Raw genomic sequence first — 26042 nt, 5'->3', positions numbered from 1 at the left:
ATGTTCTGGGTGCTTGTTTTAGCCCATATACTACCTTTTTCAGCCGGCATACATGTGCTAGAAATTCTGATGCACATAGCCTTCAGGCTGTTCCATGTAAACTTCTTCCTGTAACTCTCCATTCAGAAAGGCATTCTTTACGTCCATCTGCCATAGTTTCCAGCCTCTAGCTGCTGCCAAAGCAATCACAATTCTAACTGTAGCCATCTTTGCTACAAGGCTGAAAGTCTCCTCATAATCAAGACCATACTGCTGTGCATACCCTTTTGCAACTAGCCTAGCCTTGTATCTTTCCAATGATCCATCTGATTTACATTTTACCTTATACATCCACTTGCAGCTAATAGGTGTTTTGCCCTCAAGCAACTGTACCAAATCCCATGTGCCATTTTCAGCCAAAGCTGAATATTCCTCATCCATAGTAGCACGCCAATCCTCATCTGCAAAAATGCCTCATCAAACTTCCTTGGTTCTCTAAAATCTGTTACTTTCATCATATAAGCATAATGACGGGCTGAATATCCAGTGTAAGTGTATCTATCAACAGGTCGTCTAACCCTCTCTGATCTCCTGAGTTGTGTCTCACTATGAGCTTGCCTCTCATGAGGCGGCACATAACGACTCTGCCTAGCACCTGGCATCATAACAGATGGAATCCCCAATTCACTGTCTAAGCTGTCATTGCTAGATGACTCATAACCTGTAGTGAGTGGACCTGTTACATCTTCAAAATCCTTTTCTTTTCCCTTATCTGTTCTCCCCCTCACTAACATATCCATGTCAGTGGATGTAGTAGTGTGACTATGCAATCGTCCTGTCCAAGGACTCACTGTAGATGATACATCACCTGTTGGACCACTCATGGAAGTACTCTCTGCAGGAGTATTTTCAGCACGACTCATACTGGGTGAGCCATCAGTAGGCACTACAATAGGATTCCCATACCAGGATGCTAACTCATCAAATACCACATCTCTGCTTATGAGTGTCTCATGCGTAGAAGGTACATAACACTTATAAGCTTTCCGTTCTTGTGCATATCCCACAAACACACTCTTCACTGCCTTAAGATCCAATTTCTTCCTCTTTTCATTTGGTATATGCACATATGCAATGCTGCCAAATACCTTCAAGTGCGAAATATCAGGTTTATGACCATACAGCCTCTCATATGGAGTGACATCACGAATCCCTGCTGTAGGGATTTGATTCAGTACATAGACAGCAGTCATCACTGCTTCAGCCCAATAACCATTTGGCAAACATTTCTCATTCAGCATAGCTCTAGCTGATTCCATCAGGACCCTATTTTTCCTCTCTGCAACACTGTTTTGCTGCGGTGTATAGCTGCAAGTAAGTTGTCTTTTGATCCCATATTTAGCAAGATACCTATCAAAGCAATTAGAGACATGTTCACCTCCTCCATCTGATCTCAAACAGGATATGTAGCAGCCCAACTCATTTTTTACATGCTTCTTGAAGTCTTTGAATGCATCAAACACATCATCTTTATGCTTCAAAATATAAAGCCAAGTGTACCTGCTGAAATCATCAATAGATGAGACATAATACCGTGCACCTCCAAACAAAGCATTATGTGAAGGACCCCAGACATCAGAGTGTACCAACTGTAAAGGCCTAGTGCTGTTTTTTACATGTCTCATGAAAGGAAACCGTGCCTACTTCCCAAACTTGCATGCGGGGCATACATGACCAAAGTCATTATACTTGAATTTAGGAAATCCAAGTACTACTTCCTTCTGCTGCATAGATTTCAACTTTTGTACATTGACATGTCCAATCCGCTTGTGCCAAATCTCTAAATCCTGAATGGCACTCTCATCATGAGCAAGCATGGCTGCCTTAAGTCCCAGAATGGTCGCATCCAATATAAACATCCTGCCATCCCTTCTGCCCTTGGCAATTAACTTGCAGCCATTTCCATACTCCTCAATGAAACATCCATCTTTGTTAAATCTCACTTGCAGATTTTGTTTTGCCATTTGATCCATAGACAAAAGATTCTTTGTTATGGTCGGTACATGTAATACATCATGCAGTCCTTTCTTCTTGCCATCAGGCATCATGAGAGGAACAATCCCTTTATGCTTTATGTCATGTTGGGTGTCATCCCCAGTACATACATGACCATGTGTACTTGCAACCATCTCATCAAACCACTCTCCATGCAGTGTCATGTGGTTTGACACTCCAGAGTCAATGTACCATCTATCATCTCTATTATGTCTTGATGCATTTTTGGATACATTGTCAAGATTGTGGGAGAGAAGGAAGGAGTCTCACTTGTAGCTTTCTTTCTTGCACAATGGGGGAATACACACAAGGGTGGAGGCTGAAAACAGCTTTCCTCTTCTTAGTTGTGGAAGCCAAAAGAACTCTCTTACAAAGAAATAGAAGAACCCTATATATGGGTCTCAAACCAAACTCAACTAACTAAGGTGGCATACTAACTGAGCCATGAACTAGAGTAGATAAGGATAGTTGTCATGTAGCTATTATTCATGGGCGGTGTACCAACCGCATTTGCAACTGACACGTCGGGGACATAAATGCACAACGGTCACCCTGGCATATCACGAGTGGAGCTCGATATCTCAACACTCCCCCTCGAGCTCAATCCCAATTCCTGCACACCAAGCACGTCTCTGAACTTGTGCAGCTTCTCTGTGCCTAATGCCTTCATGAATATGTCAGCTACCTGATCCTCTGTGCTGACATAAACTAGATCAATAAGACCTAGTAAAACTCTCTCCCGCACATAGTGATAATGCACCTCAATGTGCTTTGTTCTAGCATGATAGACTGGGTTATTTGTCAAGTGTATACTACTCATGTTGTCACAATAAATGACAACTGGCCCATCTGTAGGCTGATGCATATCATAAAGTAGCTTATGCAACCAAGCTACCTCACATGCAGCCATTGCTGCACCCCTGTACTCAGCCTCTGTGCTGGACAAGGCAACTGTAGGTTGTTTCTTGCTGCTCCAAGTAACTTCAGCACTCCCAAAAGAGAACACATATCCACTGGTAGATCGTCTATCAGAAATGCTACCAGCCCAATCAGCATCAGTGTATCCATGCAACTGTATCTGAACCCCAGTCTCATAAAATAGTCCATACTGCAATGTGGACTTCACATACCTGAGTATGCGTCTAGCCGCATCCAAATGCGATTTCCTTGGAGCCTGCATAAACTGACTTACCAATCCAACAGCATAGCTCAAATCTAGCCTGGTAATAGTCATATAAATCAAGCTTCCTACTATGCGTCTGTACATAGTAGGGTCTTCCAGAAGCTCACCTGCATCTACGCTCAGCTTCACATTCTGCTCCAAAGGAACTGAAATAGGCTTACAGCCTGTCATCCCATATTTGGATAGCATGTCCAATCCATACTGCCTCTGCAAGAGCTATATCCCACTTGGTGATCTAATCACCTCAATGCCCAAGAAATAACGCAGCTCTCCCAAATCCTTCATCTCAAACTTCTGCTTCAATAGCATTTTTACATGAAGAATATCTTCATCACTGTCACCTGTCATAATCAAATCATCAACATAAATGACAAGTAGCATAATACCTTTCTCTGTTTTTCTCACATAAAGTGAGAAATCTGCCTTGGAAATCTGAAAGCCAATAGTGACAAGATACTGTCCTATCTTGTCAGGCCATGCTCTAGGTGCTTGCTTCAAGCCATACAAGGCTTTATTCAACCTGCAAACAAACTCAGGATGAACAACATGCACATAACCTGGTGGCTGCTCCATATAGACCTCTTCTTGCAAATCACCATGCAAGAAGGCATTCTTTACATCCATCTGATGTAAAGACCATCCCTTTGATGCAGCCATAGCAATGATTGCTCTTACGGTTGCCATCCTTGCAACTGGACTGAATGTTTCTTCATAATCAATGCCATATGTTTGTGCATACCCCCTGACTACTAATCTTGCCTTGTATCTGTTCACAGAACCATCTGCATTGTGCTTCACCTTATAAACCCACTTACAGCCAATTGCATTCTTACCTTTAGGCAAAGGTACCAACTCCCATGTAGCATTTGCTTCCAAGGCATCCATTTCTTCATCCATGGCTTTCTCCCATTTTTCTTTTCCCATGGCTTGCTCAAAAGAAGTGGGTTCTGGTTCCTGTATCACTTTGACCATATATGCATATGAATGGCTGTAAATCCATCATATTTCAGCCTATCCACAGGGTACCCAGCTCTGGTAGACCTATGCAAAGTAGGTTCACCCCCAGGTGCTCTCAAAACATCCCTGGTCTTCCTTACTCCAAGTGTGACAATAGAAGGAATACCCAACTCATCATCAATGCTCTGTTTTGAGCCACTGGATTCACCATCCACAAAAGAGTGACTTGCATTCACATCAAACATGGGCTGATCTACCTTCTCTTTTCCTTTTCGTGATACCTGCATACCACTATCTGCATTGCTTTGAGAAGATTCTCCTGATCTCAATCTACCTGTCCATGGCGAAGAATGTGAACCACTGCTAGAGGATGCTCCAGGTCCACTAATATTTTGTGACTGCTGCTATGAAGCAGCATTACCATTTTGTGCATCTACATCATCAATCACATTTACTGGTTTATACCAGCTACTCATCTCATCAAAGACAACATCTCTGCTCACTGTAAACTTACGAGTAGAAGGGTTATAGCATCTATACCCTTTCTGCTGCAGAGAGTAACCAATAAAGATGCACTTCTCAGCTTTTGGATCCAACTTGGATCTCAACTCATCTGGCACATGTATATAGGCAATGCAACCAAAAATTTTCAAATGAGAAATATCTGGTTTCCTACCAGTATACCTCTCCTCTGGAGTCATCCCATGTATTGCTATAGTGGGAGTCATGTTCATTATGTAGACTATTGTAGCAACTGCTTCAGCCCAATAAAAATCTGACAGGTCTTTTTCATTGAGCATGGCACGAGATACCTCTCCAATGTGCCTGTTTTTTCTTTCCGCAATTCCATTTTGCTGTGGGGTATGACTGCATGAATATTGCTGCTTTATGCCATGCTCCTGCAAGAACCTTGCAAACTCATTTGAGAGGTACTCTCCCCCTCCATCTGACCTTAGGCATTTTATTTGCAGGCCTGTTTTTTTTTCAACCATAGCTTTAAGAGTTTTGAAATGCCCAAAAACTTCACTTTTCTTTTTCATAAAATACACCCAAACTTTTCTGCTATAGTCATCAATAAAAGTGACAAAATAATGATAGCCTCCAAGAGATGCAGCTTTAGTAGTCCACACATCAGAGTGGATTAATTCCAATGGCTTCTTACTCTCTTGAACATGTCTAGGAAATGGTTTCCTTGCTTGTTTTCCAAACTGACAGGCTTCACATACCTTATGCATTTCTGCAACCTTGAATCTAGGCAATCCTGCAACAATATTTTGGGCCTGCATTGATTTAAGTCGTTGTACATTAACATGACCAATGCGTTTATGCCAGATATCAATATCTGCAACTACACCAGTCCCATGTGCAAACATTGCTGCACTCAATTTAGACATGTCTGCATCCAACGTAAACATTATGCCCTTCTTCTTTCCTTTTGCTATCAAGCGACCTTTATTTTTCATATCCTCAACAAAGCATCCATGAGGATTAAATCTGACTTGCAAGCCCTGCTCAACCATTTGACCAACAGAAACTAGATTCTTGGTGATATTCGGGACATGAAATACATCGGACAGGTATTTCTTTTTCCCATCCTGCATAGACAAAGGAATTTTTCCAATCTGCACAATAGGATGTGCAGTATCATCACCAGTCTCCACAAATCCTGGTTTTTCCATTTTCCTTGCATCCTCCATCCATTCTGCATGACCTGTCATGTGGTTTGATGCACCTAAGTCAACATACCATACATCGTTGCTTTCTTCTGCACTTGTCACAAAATTGTTCATGTGCTGCACCATAAACAAATGCTCATTTCTTTCATCACCCTGTCTACTAGAAGATACATAATTCCCTTGTTGCAGTTTTCCATTCATGATGTCATTCTGCTTTTATAGCAGTCTTTAGCCATATGACCCATTTTACCACAGTAGTAGCATTCAACATTACTGTTTGCATTTTGGCCTCTTTGCCATCCACCACGACCTCTTTGGCTCCCCCTGCCTCTAGAGTTACCACGTCCTCCTCCATAGGACTGGTTTTCTTGAGTTTGCTGCATATTCTGATTTCTACCACGGCCTCCAGATCGGCCTCCTCTACCTCTTCCAGCATTTGAGTAGAAGACAGCTTCTTTTGAAGTTCCTCCTGAAGAAGATGCACCACCATTTCTCTGCTCCTCAGAAATTAGAAGAGCAATCAACTCCTCAAAATCAGGAAATCTTTCACGGACGGAAATGGATGTTCGGAACTGTGCATAATCCTTTCCTAGACCATTCAAGGTCACAGAAACTAAATCATCATCTTCCACTGGCGACCCAATGGAAGCAAGTGCATCTGCAATCTTCTTCACCTTCATGTGGTAGTCATTGATGCTCATATTTTCTCTTTGCACATTATGCAACTCTTGCTTGAGCTACATTTTCCTGGCTTGCGTATTTGTGCTATACATTTTTGACAAAGTATCCCATGCCTCCTTTGGCGTACTTGCATCTTGAATATGCAAAATCATAGAGTCTGAATACTGATAGGCAGCCAATACATAACTTTCCTGGCTCTCTCATGCCATGCTTTAAATGCCTGCATTTGCTGTTGATTGGGAACATCAGGAAGAACTTGTTATTCTTCATTTCCTGCAACAAATTCCCAATATCCTTTTCCCATAAGGAAATTCGTCATTCTAAACTTCCATGCTTGGAAGTTGTTCTTGTCAAGCTTTTCAGTGACAATCTATGAGAGAGAATCAGACGCCATTACAGAACACTGCAAGAAATTCTATCACTGCAAAGAACACAGCTTCAGCCTCACAAGGGCTAATTTGCAAAACTGACAAAAGTGGTATTTGACCACACAGTCACTTCCTAGTGACGATTTTGCATTAACAGGAAACAAGGATGATTCTGTAACTCCCAATGTCTCTGCACACAAGCATACGATGCAATTATTATAGTAACTTTTCACCGACCTGTAGAACAGTGGTCGCATAGCATAAAATAGGGTCTTTTCGTGAGTGCGTGTAGAAAACTTCCGCCTCCAAAACAGGCCACGAAATGGCCTCAAATAAAAAAAAACAGGGTCGCCAAGGGCTAAAGCCCTTTCCCGCAGCATATACTGCCCTCTTGCTTCACCGCGAAGGGCGTCTCAACCTGAGACAATGCACTCTTGCAAGTTCCGGCTGTGTTACCTGCAGAGATCTGCTCCCAAAACAGAAAATGAAAGCAACACTGATCCTCTTACCAGAACACCGCGAGCTTGGCTTGCTTTCTTGAGCTCCTTACCACGAACAAGGCTCTGATACCATGTCAAGATTGTGGGAGAGAAGGAAGGAGTCTCACTTGTAGCTTTCTTGCTTGCACAATGGGGGAATACACACAAGGGTGGAGGCTGAAAACAATTTTCCTCTTCTTAGTTGTGGAAGCCAAAAGAACTCTCTTACAAAGAAATAGAAGAACCCTATATATGGGTCTCAAACCAAACTCAACTAACTAAGGTGGCATACTAACTGAGCCACGAACTAGAGTAGATAAGGATAGCTATCATGTAGCTATTATTCATGGGCGGTGGACCAACCGCATCTGCAACTGACACGTCGGTGACATAAATGCACAACAGTCACCCTGGCATATCACGAGTGGAGCTCGATATCTCAACATACATGCTGCATGGCAAAGAGTCTATCAACTTGCTCATCATGAGCACCACTGGAAGATGCATAGTGCCCATGATGTCTACCCTTTGCCTTCATATCTCCCTACTTCTTGTAGCAATCCTTTGCAATGTGCCCATACCTGCCACAATAATGGCAATCCTTGTCCCTGTTGGACTAATCAAATGACTACCATGAACTAGATCCACCACCTCTACCTCGGGATGATCTATCCTTGCCTCTAAACCCGTTAGATCCACGCTGGCCTTGTGTATTTGCACCATTCCAATTACCCTACTGCTACTGCTGCTGTCCATAAGCATTAGAAGTGTCACCACGACCTCGAAATGAACCACGACCTCTAAATCCTCTACCACGCTGGCTAGAGTATAACACAGTGTCTCTACTTTGAGATACACTGGAACCTGTATTCAAACCAAGTTTGACCTCCTCATGCAACAACAAAGCAACTAGCTCTTCCCAGGTAGGGGGCTCTTCTCTAATAGAAATGGATGTGTCAAAAGCTTTGTACTCTTTCCCTAATCCATTCATGGCAACATCAATCATATCATCTTCTGATACACTTGAGCCAATGGTAGCAAGTTGATCAGCTATGTTCTTAATCTCCGTGGTATACACCTAGATGCTGCTGCCATTCCTAGACATGTTGTTGAACTGCTGTTTCAACTGGATTTTTCATGCATGTGTCATGGTTCCATAATTTTTCATTAGTATGTCTCGAGCATCCTTCGGAGTCTCACATCCAGTGATTTGAATTACCATAGCATCAAATATACATAGAGAAAACCAATGCAACACCTTGCATGCTCTCTCATTCCATAGCCTATGAGCTCTTTTCTGTTCATTAGTTGGATTCGCTGTAGGCAACTCAGGAGCAGCCTCATCTCCTGTACATAGATCCTAATAACCCCTGCCAACTAGAAAGTTCTTCATTCTGAATTTCCATAATGCAAATTTCCTGTTGTCTAACTTCTCTCCAACTATCTGAGTGATATTATCACTCCCATGTGCATTAGCCATGATGCAATAGACTGTCTGTCAGATGTTTAACTACCTGCAAACCAATAAGTATGACTGACCAAGTTCAGTCCACAACAGTTTATGACATTTTTTTGCAATTAATTGTAGTAAAAAACCAGGGTATTTCAGCCCACTGATAACCCAAAAAAGTCCCAAAACAAATGGTCTAACCCGTAGGTAAAACAGTCAATACATATGCTATGTATTTGCTTCAGTTTAAACTCCTGCAACCTCACTGCCAGGGACCAAAGATGTAGTCTGAAAACTGTAGACTGTGTATAACCAGCAACAATTTCAAGTCCAAAAACAACATGCATACATGTCATACATGTCCCAGAACTTCCCAGATAGCTGCTAGTACATGTGTCAAGCCATACGGGCATAGAAGCACAAAACAATGCATAACCAGCAAGTACAAGTGTCAACTAATTTGGTTGCAGGTTGCAGTCAACCAAAAATCAGCATAACAAGATTTAAGCAGCTCCAAAATGTCTTCAAATCATGTCATACATTTGCTCGAGTGTGATAGAGTCAATACATGACTATGCGGGTAACTCTAGGCTTCCTGCCTTCAATGAGCCAAGTCATACATTGCATTTACAGTCTATATTCAGCCAAGAAGATGAACTTGCATTTTCTTCAGCTCCAAAACTTCAGCATTCAGTAATATCCAAAGCTCTCTTTGATCCTCTAAGAACTGAGCATACATATGTCACCTCATGTAGATGACAGGTGCCCAAGGTAGCATGTAATGCTTCAGTGGAAAGTGATGCTTGTTGTCCACTATTTAATGATAGTTTCCAGCCTGCCAATGGCTTTTAGATTTGAGTATTCTGAGCAAAAAATCTCAGCTCCAAGACATTAGATCCAATGTATACATGCTTTGACACATTCTTGTGCTTTAATGATGCCTTCTGAGTGTAACAAAAAGCTCTTGTATGTCAATAATGACCGAATGCATGCTGTCGATTCATTTTCTCAGCAGTTCAAAACTGATTATAGGTCTGTGTCTGATTACTCCAGCTCATAATAGAGCTCCCACACAAGCATTTGCTTCTTGTACTCTTCAAGTACCTTCAAGAGTGAGCATTAATGCTTTATGGGTCTTGTTCATGTGCCCCATTTGATGTTTCACACGTTGTAGTCCATTCTCCCCTACAGGCACAGTTCACACAGAATGAGCAGGGGTTGCTGCTGTACACGATGACTAATATGAGCCTATACAAGGCTTGCATAGGCTCAATAAGGCCTTTCAAATGCTCCAGGAGGGTCACCAACAACCTCTTGATCAATGGCTAGTGTCCTTCAACAATGCATACCTCTGTGTGACCAAATGGTAAAAATGACAGTCAGTCCTCTTCTTTTTCCAGCCCTTCAGGTCAGTCTTGAAGTCATCTTCTACAATGCTCTACTCCATAGAGCCCAGTCTTATGGGTGCTCTGATACCATGTTCAAAGATGAGAGAGAGAGAGATAGGGAAAACTCCATATCCATGAGCCTTTAGGCTCTCATTTTTTTTCTTTATTATACAGAATAATACTAAACCACACAATACAATGTAAAGTAAACTAGACTAACTAGACTGACTAGACTGACTAACTCTAGTCAAGTCACTGACTAACTACTAACCTGACTTATTTAATGTAGTCACATGGAGACAACTATACACAGTAGTTGTCACAGATGTCAGTTACGCACCAAGACAAACTGACAGATGGAGCTTGATTTCTAACAAATAGGTCACATGTGAAGAGGCTCCCCTATCCACCAGCCATGGCTTCTCCTCAATGGAAGAAGCAAGTGATGTAGCCTTTGAATCCTTGGAACCTCTCTCGGGCTTCAAATGGGGGTACTTCAACCAACACTTCTCCTTTGGATGAGTGCCCTTCCCATAGTGTGGGCACTTAGGCTTGGATTTTTTCTATTCCTTCTTTTTATCCTACTTCTTGTTATTGACCTTCTTGTTCCCTTTCTTGTTTCCCCCACCTACACTTGTGGTAAAAGCCTTGGTAGATCCAAATCCACAACTAGCTTCTATTTCTTTTGAGTCATTTTTCATGCTCCAAGACAAGCAAAGCTAGCTCCTCCCAAAAAAGAGTCTCACATATCCTAGAGGTAAGTAAATTGGTGTAGAAGACATCATAGTTTGGAGGCAATTGGCATCATCAACATGTCCTCTAAAGATATCATTCAACCTAGGGATGCAAGGTCATCCCAAATACCCTACCATCATGGCAATACAAGGGCTAAAAGGGAAGGCCCCACGTAAGACATGCAAGAAGCGAGAGGAGGAGAAAGCTGCTTCAATTTTCAAGACATGTTAGAGTGGTGTTCCTTGTTGAAACATTTCTCTAATGTTCTTTCTTCATCAGTCTTTGTTGCGACATTTAGAGTGGTGAAAATAGTTGTATTCTAAAGAACATATAGACTTCTTGTCTAATTCATCAAACACATTAAACCTATGGTACTCCATGATCTCTATAATAGACCTACAAAGACACTAAATCTATTTCATTTTGTTGTGGGAGAGCCCAAATGGAAGGTATACGAAGCTACACCTACAAGAAGACAGTGGTAGATGTCCTACCTTTGTCTTTTATAATGCAAATTTTATGATCAGGGTACCATGTATTGCACCATACACTTGAGCTACCCCTAGGGCTTGAATTGAAGACCTCTAGTCTGAGACCTCCACAAGCTCACATAATGCATACCAATTGGTCATCATGATCCTAGTAGCTTCAGATCTTGTTCATTATGAGAGCAGAAACTTGCACAGAGAAGCCTAAGACATGTTTGATCAATAAACAATTTATGAACATTTGTGATCATCTTAGTGTGTCCACAATTAAACAATGTGTATAACAATATTCCTCTATACCCTCTTACAAGGACATGAATTTTTCAACTTAATGCTTTTTGGACACTTAAGTTGTGGTTATGTGAGGTGCACATGTGAGATTAAGTTGAATGTGTCATAGTGATAGGTAATCCTAACTTAGGCTATGGGAGACATTGGCAAAAGTTTTTGTCGACAAGTGCTACTAGGGTATCTAGGTTAGGTCATGGTCAAGGGCATTGAATATCCCTTGAAAATAGCTTTTGGCATATGGGGTTAGGGATTTAAATAATTTAATGTCTTTAATTAAGGTTTAATCTTGGAATGGGTCTTCATGTTGACCCTTTCTAAGGTTGGCTACAATCAAGAGTAAAACGCAAAAGCAATGAGTAACAATCGTAAAAAGAGATAGGCGTGGAAAGGTAAAAATCAAAATGCAACTTCTCGATAGTGCATTGACCACACCCATGCAATAAAACCAATAGTACACTAACCACATCTAGGTGATAATAACTGAAGCTGAGAATGAAATTGCATCTCAAAACGCGAAAAGCTAAAAATATCGTAAAGACATTAAGCACTTGAAGACAAATTGGAAATAAAATTTAATACTTAGGAATCCCAAACATTTATTGTAAAATCATTCCCCATTGCCAAGCTCACTCATGTGAAGTTTGTAATTTAAAAAGTGTGTGCATGTAAAATCACGCATGTGTGCGTTAGTGGAACTGAGAAGAGATATGCTTGATGGGTCAAAACCCTAATGCTTTTGCAAGCAATGGAATGCTTGACATATAGTGCCAAAGAGTAATAGATTACCGATATGTTGAAAAGCTAAAGCATACTTAAGAAAATGAACTGAAACTACTCTAGTGGATGCAAACTTGAACATGGCACTTATCCTTCTCCACTTCTACACTCTCTGAGCATTCCATGTGAGCTCATAATAGAGAGAAAAGGGATGTCATTGCTCCATTCCTTTGTGTTCTCATTCACCTTGCTTGTTTCCACCTAATATGTTTTGTGTTCTCATTCACCTTGCTTGCTTCCACCTATTACATTTCGTGAGGAGCAAGAGTGAGAGAGAGGAAGAGAGAGAGGTGTTAACAACGAGAGAGAATACAAGGGAAGGGAGAGAGAGTCACGCACGCATGCATGAACGCACACACACACGCGCACACGCACACACACACAACTTTAGCTTTGACGAACAAGCAAAGAAGACTGATTTCTTGCACATGAGGGATGTGAAATTAAGAAGTGCAAAGCCAAGAAGACCACTAGAATTGGTAGAGCCTTGTAGCTCATCAATGGCATCTATACTACAACAACATGGTGAGTTTCCATTCCCCCATCTATCTTCCTTTTGATTGTTTCAATGGTTGAGCACGATCTTAGAGGAACATCTTCAATTAGTCAAGGTTAGAGAGACATCATGGTGAGGTTACTTGCAGGGTGAGAGACAACAAAGCATTAATGATTCAAGAGTGCATGAATTAATATGCATTGGTTCTGTCTAAGCCTAGCATATCATGGTTTGAGCCTACACTTTAGCATTGAAAACATGTTGTAAATCTTAGTTTTCATCATGAAATTGGAACTTCAATGCATGTGAATTTGGAAAATGTAGATATCTTATGCTTTTTGGATAACAAGGAATGCATTCAAATCTAGGTATACTTTAGTGGATGTTCCATGTTCCGTTCTATGGCTAGTCATGGTACTGCATTTTTTGGTATGCATGGCACAAATGTTTTTGGTATGCATCCTGAAAATTATGGAATGCATGGGCAAATGTATCTAGGAATGACTCATGGGATACAAAATCCCATATATGGTCACATTGAAATGGTCCTCGATATCCAAACATACATGTTTGGTAATGCATCCGGTGCTCCTAGTATGTTTGGCACACACGGGATTATGGCTAATCAACTACATGGAATATTTTAAGCTAGAGTTGCAATAAATATACCATTTTTGCAACAATCTAAAAGTTCTAAGGATCTTAGTGATCCTAACGAGAAAGGCCTGTTGAGATATCGAGCTCCAGTCGTGATATGCCAGGGTAACCGTTGTGCATTTATGTCACCGACTTGTCAGTTGTAGATGCGATTGGTACACCGCCCATGAATAATAGCTAGATGACAGCTATCCTTATCTACTCTAGTTCGTGGCTCAGTTAGTATGCCACCTTAGTTAGTTGTCTTTCGTTTGAGACCCATATATAGGGTTCTTCTATTTCTTTGTAAGAGACTTCTTTTGGCTTACACAAACTAAGAAGAGAAAAACTGTTTTCAGCCTCCACCTCTGTGTGTATTCCCCCATTGTGCAAGCAAGAAAGCTACAAGTGAGACTCCTTCCTTCTCTCCCACAATCTTGACATGGTATCAGAGCCTTGTTCGTGGTAAGGAGCTCAAGAAAGCAAGCCAAGCTCGCGGTGTTCTAGTAAGAGGAGCAGTGTTGCTTTCATTTTCTGTTTTGGGAGCAGATCTCTGCAGGTAGCACAGCCGGAAATTGCAAGAGTGCATTGTCTCAGGTTGAGACGCCCTTCGCGGTGAAGCAAGAGGGCAGTATATGCTGCGGGCGACAGCTTTAGCCCTCGGTGACCCTGTTTTTTTTATTTGAGGCCATTTCGGGGCCTGTTTTGGAGGCGGAAGTTTTTTGCACGCACTCAGGAAAAGGCCCAATTTTATGTTGTGCGACCACTATTCTACAGGTCGGTGAAAAGTTACTATAGAAATTGCATCATATGCTTGTGTGCAGAGACATTGGGAGTTACAGAATCATCCTTGTTGCCTGTTGATGCAAAATCGTCACTAGGGAGTGACTGTGTGGTCAAATACCACTTTCGTCAGTTTTGCAGATTAGCCCTTGTAAGGCTGAATCTGTGTTCTTTGCAGTGACAGAACTTTTTGTAGTGTTCTATAATGGCATCTGATTCTCTCTCACAGATTGTCACTGAAAAGCTTGACAAGAACAACTTCCAAGCATGGAAGTTTAGAATGACGAATTTCCTTATGGGAAAAGGATATTGGGAATTTGTTGCAGGAAATGAAGAAGAACCAGTTCTTCCTGATGTTCCCAATCAACAGCAAATGCAAGCATTTAAAGCATGGCATGAGAGAGCCAGGAAAGTTATGTACTGGCTGTCTATCAGTATTTCAGACTCTATGATTGTGCATATTCAGGATGCAAGTACGCCAAAGGAGGCATGGGATACTTTGTCAAAAATGTATAGCACAAATACGCAAGCCAGGAAAATGCAGCTCAAGCAAGAGTTGCATAATGTGCAAAGAGAAAATATGAGCATCAATGACTACCACATGAAGGTGAAGAAGATTGCAGATGCACTTGCTTTCATTGGGTCGCCAGTGGAAGATGATGATTTAGTTTCTGTGACCTTGAATGGTCTAGTAAAGGATTATGCACAGTTTCGGGCATCCATTTCAGTTCGTGAAAGATTTCCTGATTTTGAGGAGTTGATTGCTCTTCTAATTTCTGAGGAGCAGAGAAATGGTGGTGCATCTTCTTCAGGAGGAACTTCAAAAGAAGATGTCTTCTACTCAAATGTTGGAAGAGGTAGAGGCAGAGGTAGAGGAGGCCGATTTGGAGGCCGTGGTAGAAATCAGAATATGCAGCAAACTCAAGAAAACCAATCCTATGGAGGAGGACGTGGTAACTCTAGAGGCAGGGGGAGCCAAAGAGGTCGTGGTGGATGGCAAAGAGGCCAAAATGCAAACAGTAATGTTGAATGCTACTACTGTGGTAAAATGGGTCATATGGCTAAAGACTGCTATAAAAAGCAGAATGACATCATGAATGGAAAACTGCAACAAGGAAATTATGCATCTTCTAGTAGACAGGGTGATGAAAGAAATGAGCATTTGTTTATGGTGCAGCACATGAACAATTCTGTGACAACTGCAGAAGAAAGCAACGATGTGTGGTATGTTGACTCAGGTGCATCAAACCACATGATAGGTCATGCAGAATGGATGGAGGATGCAAGGAAAATGGAAAAACCAGGATTTGTGGAGACTGGTGATGATACTGCACATCCTATTGTGCAGATTGGAAAAATTCCTTTGTCTATGCAGGATGGGAAAAAGAAATACCTGTCCGATGTATTTCATGTCTCGAATATCACCAAGAATCTGGTTTCTGTTGGTCAAATGGTTGAGCAGGGCTTGCACGTCAGATTTAATCCTCATGGATGCTTTGTTGAGGATATGAAAAATAAAGGTCTCTTGATAGCAAAAGGAAAGAAGAAGGGCAGAATGTTTACGTTGGATGCAGACATGTCTGAATTGAGGGCAGCAATGTTTGCACATGGGACCGGTGTAGTTGCAGATATTGATATCTGGCATAAACGCATTGGTCATGTTAATGTACAGCGACTTAAATCAATGCAGGCCCAAAATATTGTTGCAGGATTGCCTAAATTCAAGGTTGCAGAAATGCATAAGGTATGTGAAGCCTGTCAGTTTGGAAAACAGGCAAGGAAACCATTTCCTAGACATGTTCAAGAGAGTAAGAAGCCATTGGAATTAATCCACTCTGATATGTGGACTACTAAAGCTGCGTCTCTTGGAGGCTATCATTATTTTGTCACTTTTATTGATGACTATAGCAGAAAAATTTAGGTGTATTTTATGAAGAAGAAAAGTGAAGTGTTTGGGCATTTCAAAACTCTTAAAGCTATGGTTGAAAAAGAAACAGATTTGCAAATAAAATGCCTAAGGTCAGATGGAGGGGGAGAGTACCTCTCAAATGAGTTTACAAGGTTCTTGCAGGAGCATGGCATAAAGCAGCAATATTCATGTAGTCATACCCCACAACAAAATTGAATTGCAGAAAGGAAAACCAGGCATGTTGGAGAGGTATCTTGTGCCATGCTCAATGAAAAAGACTTGCCAGATTTTTACTGGGCTGAAGCAGTTGCTACAGCAGTCTACATAATGAACAGGACTCCCACTGCAGCAATACATGGGATGACTCCAGAGGAGAGGTATACTGGTAGGAAACCAGATATTTCTCATTTGAAAATTTTTGGTTGCATTGCCTATGTACATGTTCCAGATGAGTTGAGATCCAAGTTGGATCCAAAAGCTGAGAAGTGCATCTTTATTGGTTACTCTCTGCAGCAGAAAGGGTATAGATGCTATAACCCTTCTACTCGTAAGTTTACAGTGAGCAGAGATGTTTGTCTTTGATGAGATGAGTAGCTGGTATAAACCAGTAAATGTGATTGATGATGTAGATGCACAAAATGGTAATGCTGCTTCACAGCAGCAGTCACAAAATATTAGTGGACCTGGAGCGTCCTCTAGCAGTGGTTCACATTCTTCGCCATGGACAGGCAGATTGAGATCAGGAGAATCTTCTCAAAGCAATGCAGATAGTGGTATGCAGGTATCACGAAAAGGAAAAGAGAAGGTAGATCAGCCCATGTTTGATGTGAATGCAAGTCACTCTTTTGTGGATGGTGAATCCAGTGGCTCAGAACCGAGCATTGATGATGAGTTGGGTATTCCTTCTATTGTTACACCTGGAGTAAGGAAGACCAGGGATGTTTTGAGAGCACCTGGGAGTGAACCTATTTTGCGCAGGTCTACGAGAGCTAGGTATCCTGTGGATAGGCTGAAATATGATGGATTTACAGCCATTCACTATGCATATATGGTCAAAGTGATACAGGAACCAGAACCCACTTCTTTTGAGCAAGCCATGGGAAAAGAAAAATGGGAGAAAGCCATGGATGAAGAAATGGATTCCTTGGAAGCAAATGCTACATGGGAGTTGGTACCTTTGCCTAAAGGTAAGAATGCAATTGGCTGTAAGTGGGTTTATAAGGTGAAGCACAATGCAGATGGTTCTGTGAACAGATATCTACAAGGCAAGATTAGTAGTCAAGGGGTATGCACAAACATATGGCATTGACTATGAAGAAACATTCAGTCCGGTTGCAAGGATGGCAACCGTAAGAGCAGTCATTGCTATGGTTGCATCAAAGGGATGGTCTTTACATCAGATGGATGTAAAGAATGCCTTCTTGCATGGTGATTTGCAAGAAGAGGTCTATATGGAGCAGGCACCAGGTTATGTGCATGCTGTTCATCCTGAGTTTGTTTGCAGGTTGAAGAAAGCCTTGTATGGCTTGAAGCAAGCACCTAGAGCATGGTCTGACAAGATAGGACAGTATCTTGTCAATATTGGCTTTCAGATTTCCAAGGCAGATTTCTCACTTTATGTGAGAAAAACAGAGAAAGGTATTATACTGCTTATAATTTATGTTGATGATTTGATTATGACAGGTGACAGTGATGAAGATATCCTTCATGTGAAAATGCTATTGAAGCAAAAGTTTGAGATGAAGGATTTGGGAGAGCTGCATTATTTCTTGGGCATTGAGGTGATTAGATCACCAAGTGGGATACAGCTCTTGCAGAGGCAGTATGGATTGGACATACTGTCCAAATATGGGATGACAGGCTGTAAGCCTATTTTAGTTCCTTTGGAGCAGAATGTAAAGCTGAGCGCAGATGCAGGTGAGCTTCTGGAAGACCCTACTATGTACAGACGCATAGTAGGAAGCTTGATTTATATGACTATTACCATGCCAGATTTGAGCTATGTTGTTGGATTGGTAAGTCAGTTTATGCAGACTCCAAGGAAATCGCATTTGGATGTGGCTAGACGCATACTCAGGTATGTGAAGTCCACATTGCAGTATGGACTATTTTATGAGACTGGGGTTCAGATACAGTTGCATGGATACACTGATGCTGATTGGGCTGGTAGCATTTCTGATAGACGATCTACCAGTGGATATGTGTTCTCTTTTGGGAGTGCTGCAGTCACTTGGAGCAGCAAGAAACAGCCTACTGTTGCCTTGTCTAGTATAGAGGCTGAGTACAGGGGTGCAGCAATGGCTGCATGTGAGGTAGCTTGGTTGCATAAGCTACTTTATGATATGCATCAGCCTACAAATGGGCCAGTTGTCATTTATTGTGACAACATGAGTAGTATACACTTGGCAAATAACCCAGTCTATCATGCTAGAACAAAGCACATTGAGGTGCATTATCACTATGTGCGGGAGAGGGTTTTACTAGGTCTTATTAATCTAGTTTATGTCAGCACAGAGGATCAGGTAGCTGACATATTTACGAAGGCATTGGGCGCAGAGAAGCTGCACAAGTTCAGAGGCGTGCTTGGTGTGTAAGAATTGGGATTGAGCTCGAGGGGGAGTGTTGAGATATCGAGCTCCACTCGTGATATGCCAGGGTGACCGTTGTGCATTTATGTCACCGACTTGTCAGTTGTAGATGCAGTTGGTACACCGCCCATGAATAATAGCTAGATGACAATTATCCTTATCTACTCTAGTTCGTGGCTCAGTTAGTATGCCACCTTAGTTAGTTGTCTTTCGTTTGAGACCCATATATAGGGTTCTTCTATTTCTTTGTAAGAGACTTCTTTTGGCTTACACAAACTAAGAAGAGAAAAACTGTTTTCAGCCTCCACCTCTATGTGTATTCCCCCATTGTGCAAGCAAGAAAGCTACAAGTGAGACTCCTTCCTTCTCTCCCACAATCTTGACAAGGCCTAGAACCTAGTGTGGGTTTTGGAGTAAGTAAAGTTAGAGGTAATGGATGTAAATAGACGAAGGAAGATGTCCTAGCAGATCATCTTCAGAGTTGTACTTTACATTGATGTGTTTCAATTGGTGCCAACTTTGGGTTTGGCTCATTTAGGCTTAGCAAAGCATGGAGGACCCAAAGTGTTGTCCAATACTCAAGGAGAAGTTTGCACCTCCACTTCCCTAGTGATGGTAGTGGATCTCAAATCTAATTTGTTTGTATCTTGGGTATTATATGCTAATAGTATTTATGCCATTGGGATCACCATTCAATGTACTAGTCATTATGGTTTGATATCCAAATGGATATAGTTTTTACACTGGCTATGAAACCATTCATTTGCAAGGCATGTATGGAATATATAGAATGTACATTGGGATGTGTTGTACATTTGCAAGGCATATATGGACTACATGGATAGTATGCAATATACATTTTTAGGTGATGCAAGAGAAGCACATTTGCATGGGTTATTCGAGATGTGTATGATTCATGGACACATCTTTGTTTAAGACATTGTATATGCTCACTCTATGCATTACTTGGCCTTGTGGTCAAAACAATTGGCTTTTGGCATGTGCATGCATCCCTTATGTTTTGATAGCGGTTACGGTTCATATGTGTGAATCATAACTTGATTTTGCTAGCTCAAAACTCAACATGCCATGGGCATGAGTTGGGCCAAGCAATACATTATTTGCTAGTAGTTACACATACATCAGTCACACTACAACACACAAGGAGAAGGTTAGTCATGAGGACATGAATTTTTAAGTTAATACTCTTTGGACACTCAATGTGACACTCAAGTTATGCTTATGTCAAGTGCACATGTGAGATTAGGTTGAATATGTGTCATGGTAATAGATAATCCTAGCTTGGGTAGTGGAGGATAGTGGAAGAAGTCGTGGAGACATGCTAGTGGGGTATCTAGGTCAAGGATATTGAATATCCCTGTGAATGTGATTTTCATGGGCAAATTGGATTTCATGGTTGCTGGTTATAGAGGACAACAATATATTCCAAATGTTGTAGGAGAACTGGCTTGGTCAATAGAAGAAGTGGGAACTTCAAAGCATATCTCTTGTGCTTGAGGCAAGGCCTACCATTTCAAGAGTATTCAAGTTGAATCTTAGTTGTACAACAATACTTCTTGAAATTATTATGAAAGGAAATACCACAAGGGGTGCCGACATTTTTGGGACCGTGTATCAACTTGTCTTGATTTTATGGGGCAATTTAGGCCGAAGTGGTAACTATTGAATTTTATTCAATTTATCATTTATTTAATGATATTATTGCTTCTTGTAAATTGCTGTATATTGGTGTATTTAAGGGTTCCACCCTTTTGTAAAAAGGAAGGCTGGTTTCATACCCTCTCAATCCCTCAACAACTAAGGGAAAGTCATTGGATTTCAGCTCTTCTCAAGAGTTTAATTGGTCTTATAGGGTACTATGGTGGAATAATGGTGAATCCATTGTGCTCAACTAAATTTCACATCTTAAAACAACTTTCTATTTGTGTTGTAATGAGAATTCCCCATCAACTTTAAAATATTGCAGCACTCCATAATTTTATAAGGTATCCTTTGAATATATTTTCTCATCTATTTGAGCACATCCATTTTGGTGCTCAATGTGCACACCTGTGTTATCATCTGTACTGCTAATATCACTTAGATGTGAGACCTCCAACATCACTACACCTCCAACACTAAGAGATGAGCTTGCAGTAACCAGAGTCTGATTTTTCAATCAAATATTCATTTACAAGGTGCAAACAGAAAATTGAAATATGTTCTAGATCAACTATAGAGGTGAGACACAAGGGCCAAAAGAATGACAATCCTAGAGATGTGGCACAAATGGGAACCGATGCTGGGGTTTTTCTTATACCTGACAGGTGTGCAACAGAATTGGAGCCCATTGCGTAAGGGTGTGGATTCCTTTCCGCCCAAAAGTCTACTGGTGGTATAAGTGGGTGTAGTCATCAGAAATTGGTAAAATAGTTCAATCACCATATGAAATTGAAGGTGCCCAGTCACATATACTCGAGCATAGGAGCTGGTTCTCTTAAATTTTCAGTTAGTATAGTAACGTAGCCATGTTGGTTAAGAAAACATCATGTGTAACACCTACTTGATAACTTCGGAATAGTGCAGAGATCTCTCAAATACTGGGCCTATCAACTACTTGAAAGTTAAGTGTGAACCACAGGATAGAGCATTCTTGACCTGAAATTGATAAAAGTTAAATCCAAATGGCATATCATTGGCCAATGTTTCTGATAACAAAACACTATTTACAATTGGATCCATGGATTTTCCAAAAGCCTGTGTGCCTTTGCCACTAATGAACGAACTATTAATACAAGAGACTCTATGATTGATGTTATCAGTTTCCTCATTGATCTTGAAAGAAGATGGTTCCAACACTCTATCTAACCCTTGAAGATGACCCTCCTTCATCATAGACTTTGTCAACCTTTCCAATTTGTAGTAAACGTCAACAACTTGGGTGCTTCCTTGATCGAACTGGTGTGATGTCTTGCCTAGCTCAATCCAAGACTTTCCATCATTAACATGCATGCTTGCAGAGCTTGATATCAAGCCTACCTCCAGATCTTCAGACCTGGTTGCATTCATGCAAAGGTTTGTCATAAGGACATCTGCAGATGTGTCATTAGGATCTAACCACTTTATCTCATCAAAGCACTGTACACCAAGCTCTATACTGCCATAAATTTTGCAGGATGCAAGTATAGATCTCCAACCAACAACATCCGGTAAAACTGGCATAGTCTTCAGCACACTTTCAGCCTCATGTACATATCCTGCTCGACTAAGAAGATCTACAATGCAGTTATAATGCTCCGTAGCTGGATCAATACCATATTTTCTCATGAAGCCCAAGTAGAAGCAAGCAGCTTCTAGCAGACCATCATGACTGCATGCCGCTAGAATACTGGTAAATATCACGTCATCTGGCTCAGTACCTTCTTGCTGCATGTTGTCAAGACATCGAAGAAAAGAGGTGCAATCAGTATTTTCAGAGTAGCCCACCAGCAGCACACTCCATGATTTAACATCATGGTTTGGCAATCTGTCAAAAACAGCACGTGCTTCATCCATCCTCCCACATTTAACATACATATTAATGAGGGCATTTCCAATCCCTACATCAACATCCACACCACATCCAATTATTCGGCCATGAACCTTTCTAGCCTGGTCCAGAGCTCGTGTATCACCGCATGCTTTCAGCACATAAATAATTGTTCCAATTGTGGGCCTGAAACCATCTTGAAGCATCGTCTCAAAAAGTTCAATGGTTTGATCGCCACATTCATTCAGGGCATATCCTGAGATGATGACACTCCATGAAACAGCATTTTGAAGTGGCATTTCATCAAACACTTTGCTGGCATCCTGTAGAGCCCCGGATTTGGCATACATATCAACTAGCACACTTTCTAACATTATGTTGAATGGAAGACCATTGCTAACTATTTGGTTATGTATCACCTTGCCTAGAGTAATGGCTCCTACATTAGCACATGCCTTTAAGCCACAGACAAATGTGGCTTCCGTAGGTTCAATGCCTTCTAGCAGCATTGCTTCATACAGTCTAAGGGCAGAATAAGGTTGCCCGTCCTGAGCATAACCAGATATCATGGCACCCCACGACACCATATTGCGATTGCAGAGACTATTAAATACTTCCAGGGAATCTCCTAGGCTTCCACATTTAGCATAAATGTCAATGAGAGAGCTTCCTAAAACAACATTTGACTCCAGGCTGTCTTGGATGATCAAGCAATGCACCCACCTGCCCAAAGTCATATTGTCTGTGCGGACACAGGTTTGTAAGAGCTGCAAAAAGACTGTTTGATCAATCTTAAGGCCCTGCTGTTGCATTTTCAGACAACCTTCAACGGCAGAAAGCACGTGCCCATGTTGAATGAACAGAGGGACCACCATATTCCATGACAGATTACCGCGCTGAAATGCTTCCTCAAAAACTTGCTGGGCATCATCTATGCTCCCATCTTTCAAATACAAGTTGATTAAACTATTCTCTATTGCTGTTTCTCGCTCAAGCCCTAAACAACTGATCTGCATATGCAGAAGTCTGACCTCATTGTCTGATCCTATACTGTCACATGCTTTCAAAAGTGACAAAAACACACACACATCAGGCTTGACACCTTCAAGAAGCATTTCTCCACACAGTTGAAAAGCATTAAGGTCTTGCCCATGGTGGACATACCCTGCAATTATCACCCCCCAGGAAACAACATCTTGATCATGCAGATTATCAAACACCTTGCGTGCATCATCAAGGCTGCCACATTTAGCATACATGTCCACAAGAGTACTTCCCAAAGCATTGTCAAAGTCTGCTTCACTATCAACAACCATGTTGTGTACTTTCCTCCCATCTAAAATAGCCGCTAAGCTGCCACAAGCTTTCAATACACTCAAATATAGAACTTTATTTGGCAAAATACCATCATCAAGCATTTTTCCGAAAAGCTCAATGCTGGCCTGACCTTGATCTTGGTCAGCATATGCTGAAATCATTGCACCCCATGACACAACATCCCGATCATGTAACTCATTAAACACATATTCTGCCTCCTTGATGCTTCTACATTTTGCATACATGTATACAAGTGTATTATTAATCACCGTATCTGATTTTAAATTACATGAAATGATCTGCCTGTGTATAGCTCTCCCTTGATTCAAAGCCCCCAAATTACCACAGGCTTTCAAGACACATGATACAATCATATTACTTGGGCTTAAACCTTCAAGTTGTAACCTGTCAAAAAGCTCCAGTGCTTGGTGGCATTTATCATGCTGGGTGTATCCAGCAATCATTACACCCCATGAAACAATGTCCCGAGTCATCATTTTGTTAAAGGTGTCGCAAGCATCATCTAAGGCTCCAAAACGTGCAAATATGTCTACCAGGATGTTCACAATAACGGTATCTGCCTCCAGACTTGCCATGATGACCTCATAATACACTAGCCTGCCCATCCCTACATGTCCTGTACTTATACACACTTTTAACAAGGACAAATAAAGACTTTTGTTTGGCGTTGTACCTTCATTTAGCATTTGCTTCCAAAGCTCAAAGATGACCCGTGTGTGTCCACACTTTACATATCCTGCAATCATTATACACCAAGATACTACATCCCGATCCACCATATTGTCAAACACTACCCTCGCCTCCTCAAGGCTCCCACATTTCACATACATATCAATGACTGTGTTCATGATGGCTACATCAAAGAAGAAGCCAGATTTGTGAGTCTCCTGGTGCACCAATCTACCAAGCTCTAGATCTTGGTGAAGGCGGCAAACTTTAAGGACAGACAAAAAGATACACTTGTTCGGTTGCATTCCATCCTGATGCATTTGAAGAAACAACTCAATAGCCTTGTCAACTGCACCAAGCTCCCCATGAGCACAAATAATGGCATTCCATGTGTGCACAGTGCGGCACGGGGTTCTACAGAACACGCAGTGTGCTTCCTGCAACTCGCCAGAAACCGTAAACAAGCGAATGAGATGATCTGCCAGAACAGATACTGCATCCAATCCGGTGCATAACATGAGCGAGTAAGCGTGTCTGCCTGCTCCCACATCCCTGTGTTGTATGCCTTTTTGCAGAAGATGATAAACGATGTCTCGAGACATCTGAGGATGTGGCTATGCCATAGGCCGCAGACATGGTCAGCGCTGCAGCCCCGATTCATGCAACCCTCTTGTGGCAGATATTCATATCAAGGCGTCATATCAAGCCTGCCTCTTGAAAGCAAGTGTTTTTTAAAAAGTGTTATTTTCCAGTCAAAGGTAGTCTAAGGGCCAAATGTTGTTGGAGGATCTGAATGTTAGTTTTACATAGGTAAGAGTTATTTTCCAGTCAAAGGTAGTCTAAGAGCCAAATGTTATTGGAGGATCTGAATGTGTTAGTTTTACATAGGTAAGAGTGATGCCACACGCAGACCAACAGGACATCGGCTAGTCTTGCTGGTCAAAGTCTTCACATGTGGCAGCAGTTTCGACAAGCGAGGAATGACTTTCCTCTTTGGCACATGCACTGGCTTATATTGGCTTCCAATCAGCTTCGGCTTTGGAGTACCCTGAAACAACACAAGTAATCTCTCTCTCTCTCTCTCTCTCTCTCTCTCTCTCTCTCTCTCTCTCTCTCTCTCTCTCTCTCTCTCTCTCTCTCTCTCTCTCTCTCTCTCTCTCTCTCTCTCTCGTGTGCAAATGTATGCAGGCCACACATGTACAACAAGGGCTTGAAGTTCCCATGGTTATCTTCGGTCAGGCCCCTTCTCCCTTTCGGCACATTCATCTTTCTCTACAACTTGTGACCATATCTACTTTGTGTTGTGATCTGCAGACCTTGTCGCCATATATCGCTCCTTGTCTTTATAATTGTAGGTTCCATTTGGAACAAAACACCTGCTATCGTGTGTCCTTGCTGCTCAGCTCATAGTACTTTATGTGTGCGTGTGTGTGTGTGTGTGTCCATAGGTGCATGCATGTGTGTGCGTGCGTGCGTGCGTGCGTGCGTGCGTGTGTGTGTGTGTGTGTGTGTGTGTTTAGAGGGCCACAACAATAAACACAGGGACACTCAAGACATGAGAAATGAGAACACTCTCTGAAAGGGGCT

At 41.6% G+C, this 26042-nt stretch overlaps 1 protein-coding gene across 1 annotated transcript; it reads right to left on the bottom strand.

Annotated features, from left to right (window-relative positions):
• Positions 1-21137: 21137 nt before the first annotated feature.
• Positions 21138-25174, bottom strand: LOC148036728 (pentatricopeptide repeat-containing protein At2g33680-like). The gene has a single exon (XM_087675610.1). The coding sequence runs from the start codon at positions 25055-25057 to the stop codon at positions 21533-21535; it is 3525 nt and encodes a 1174-aa protein (XP_087531736.1). The 5' UTR covers positions 25058-25174; the 3' UTR covers positions 21138-21532.
• Between the last annotated feature and the right edge of the window lie 868 nt (positions 25175-26042).

The sequence above is a fragment of the Lygodium microphyllum genome, chromosome 4 (assembly GCF_053477565.2).
Source record: "Lygodium microphyllum isolate KBCC chromosome 4, Lygodium_microphyllum_v1.1.10, whole genome shotgun sequence".
Lineage (NCBI taxonomy): Eukaryota > Viridiplantae > Streptophyta > Polypodiopsida > Schizaeales > Lygodiaceae > Lygodium > Lygodium microphyllum.
This window is presented reverse-complemented; position numbering and strand designations above follow the sequence as displayed.

What these genes read in the sequence shown, in the direction of transcription:
- LOC148036728 (XM_087675610.1), bottom strand. Translation starts at nt 25,057, where the DNA reads ATGTCTCGAGACATCGTTTATCATCTTCTGCAAAAAGGCATACAACAC.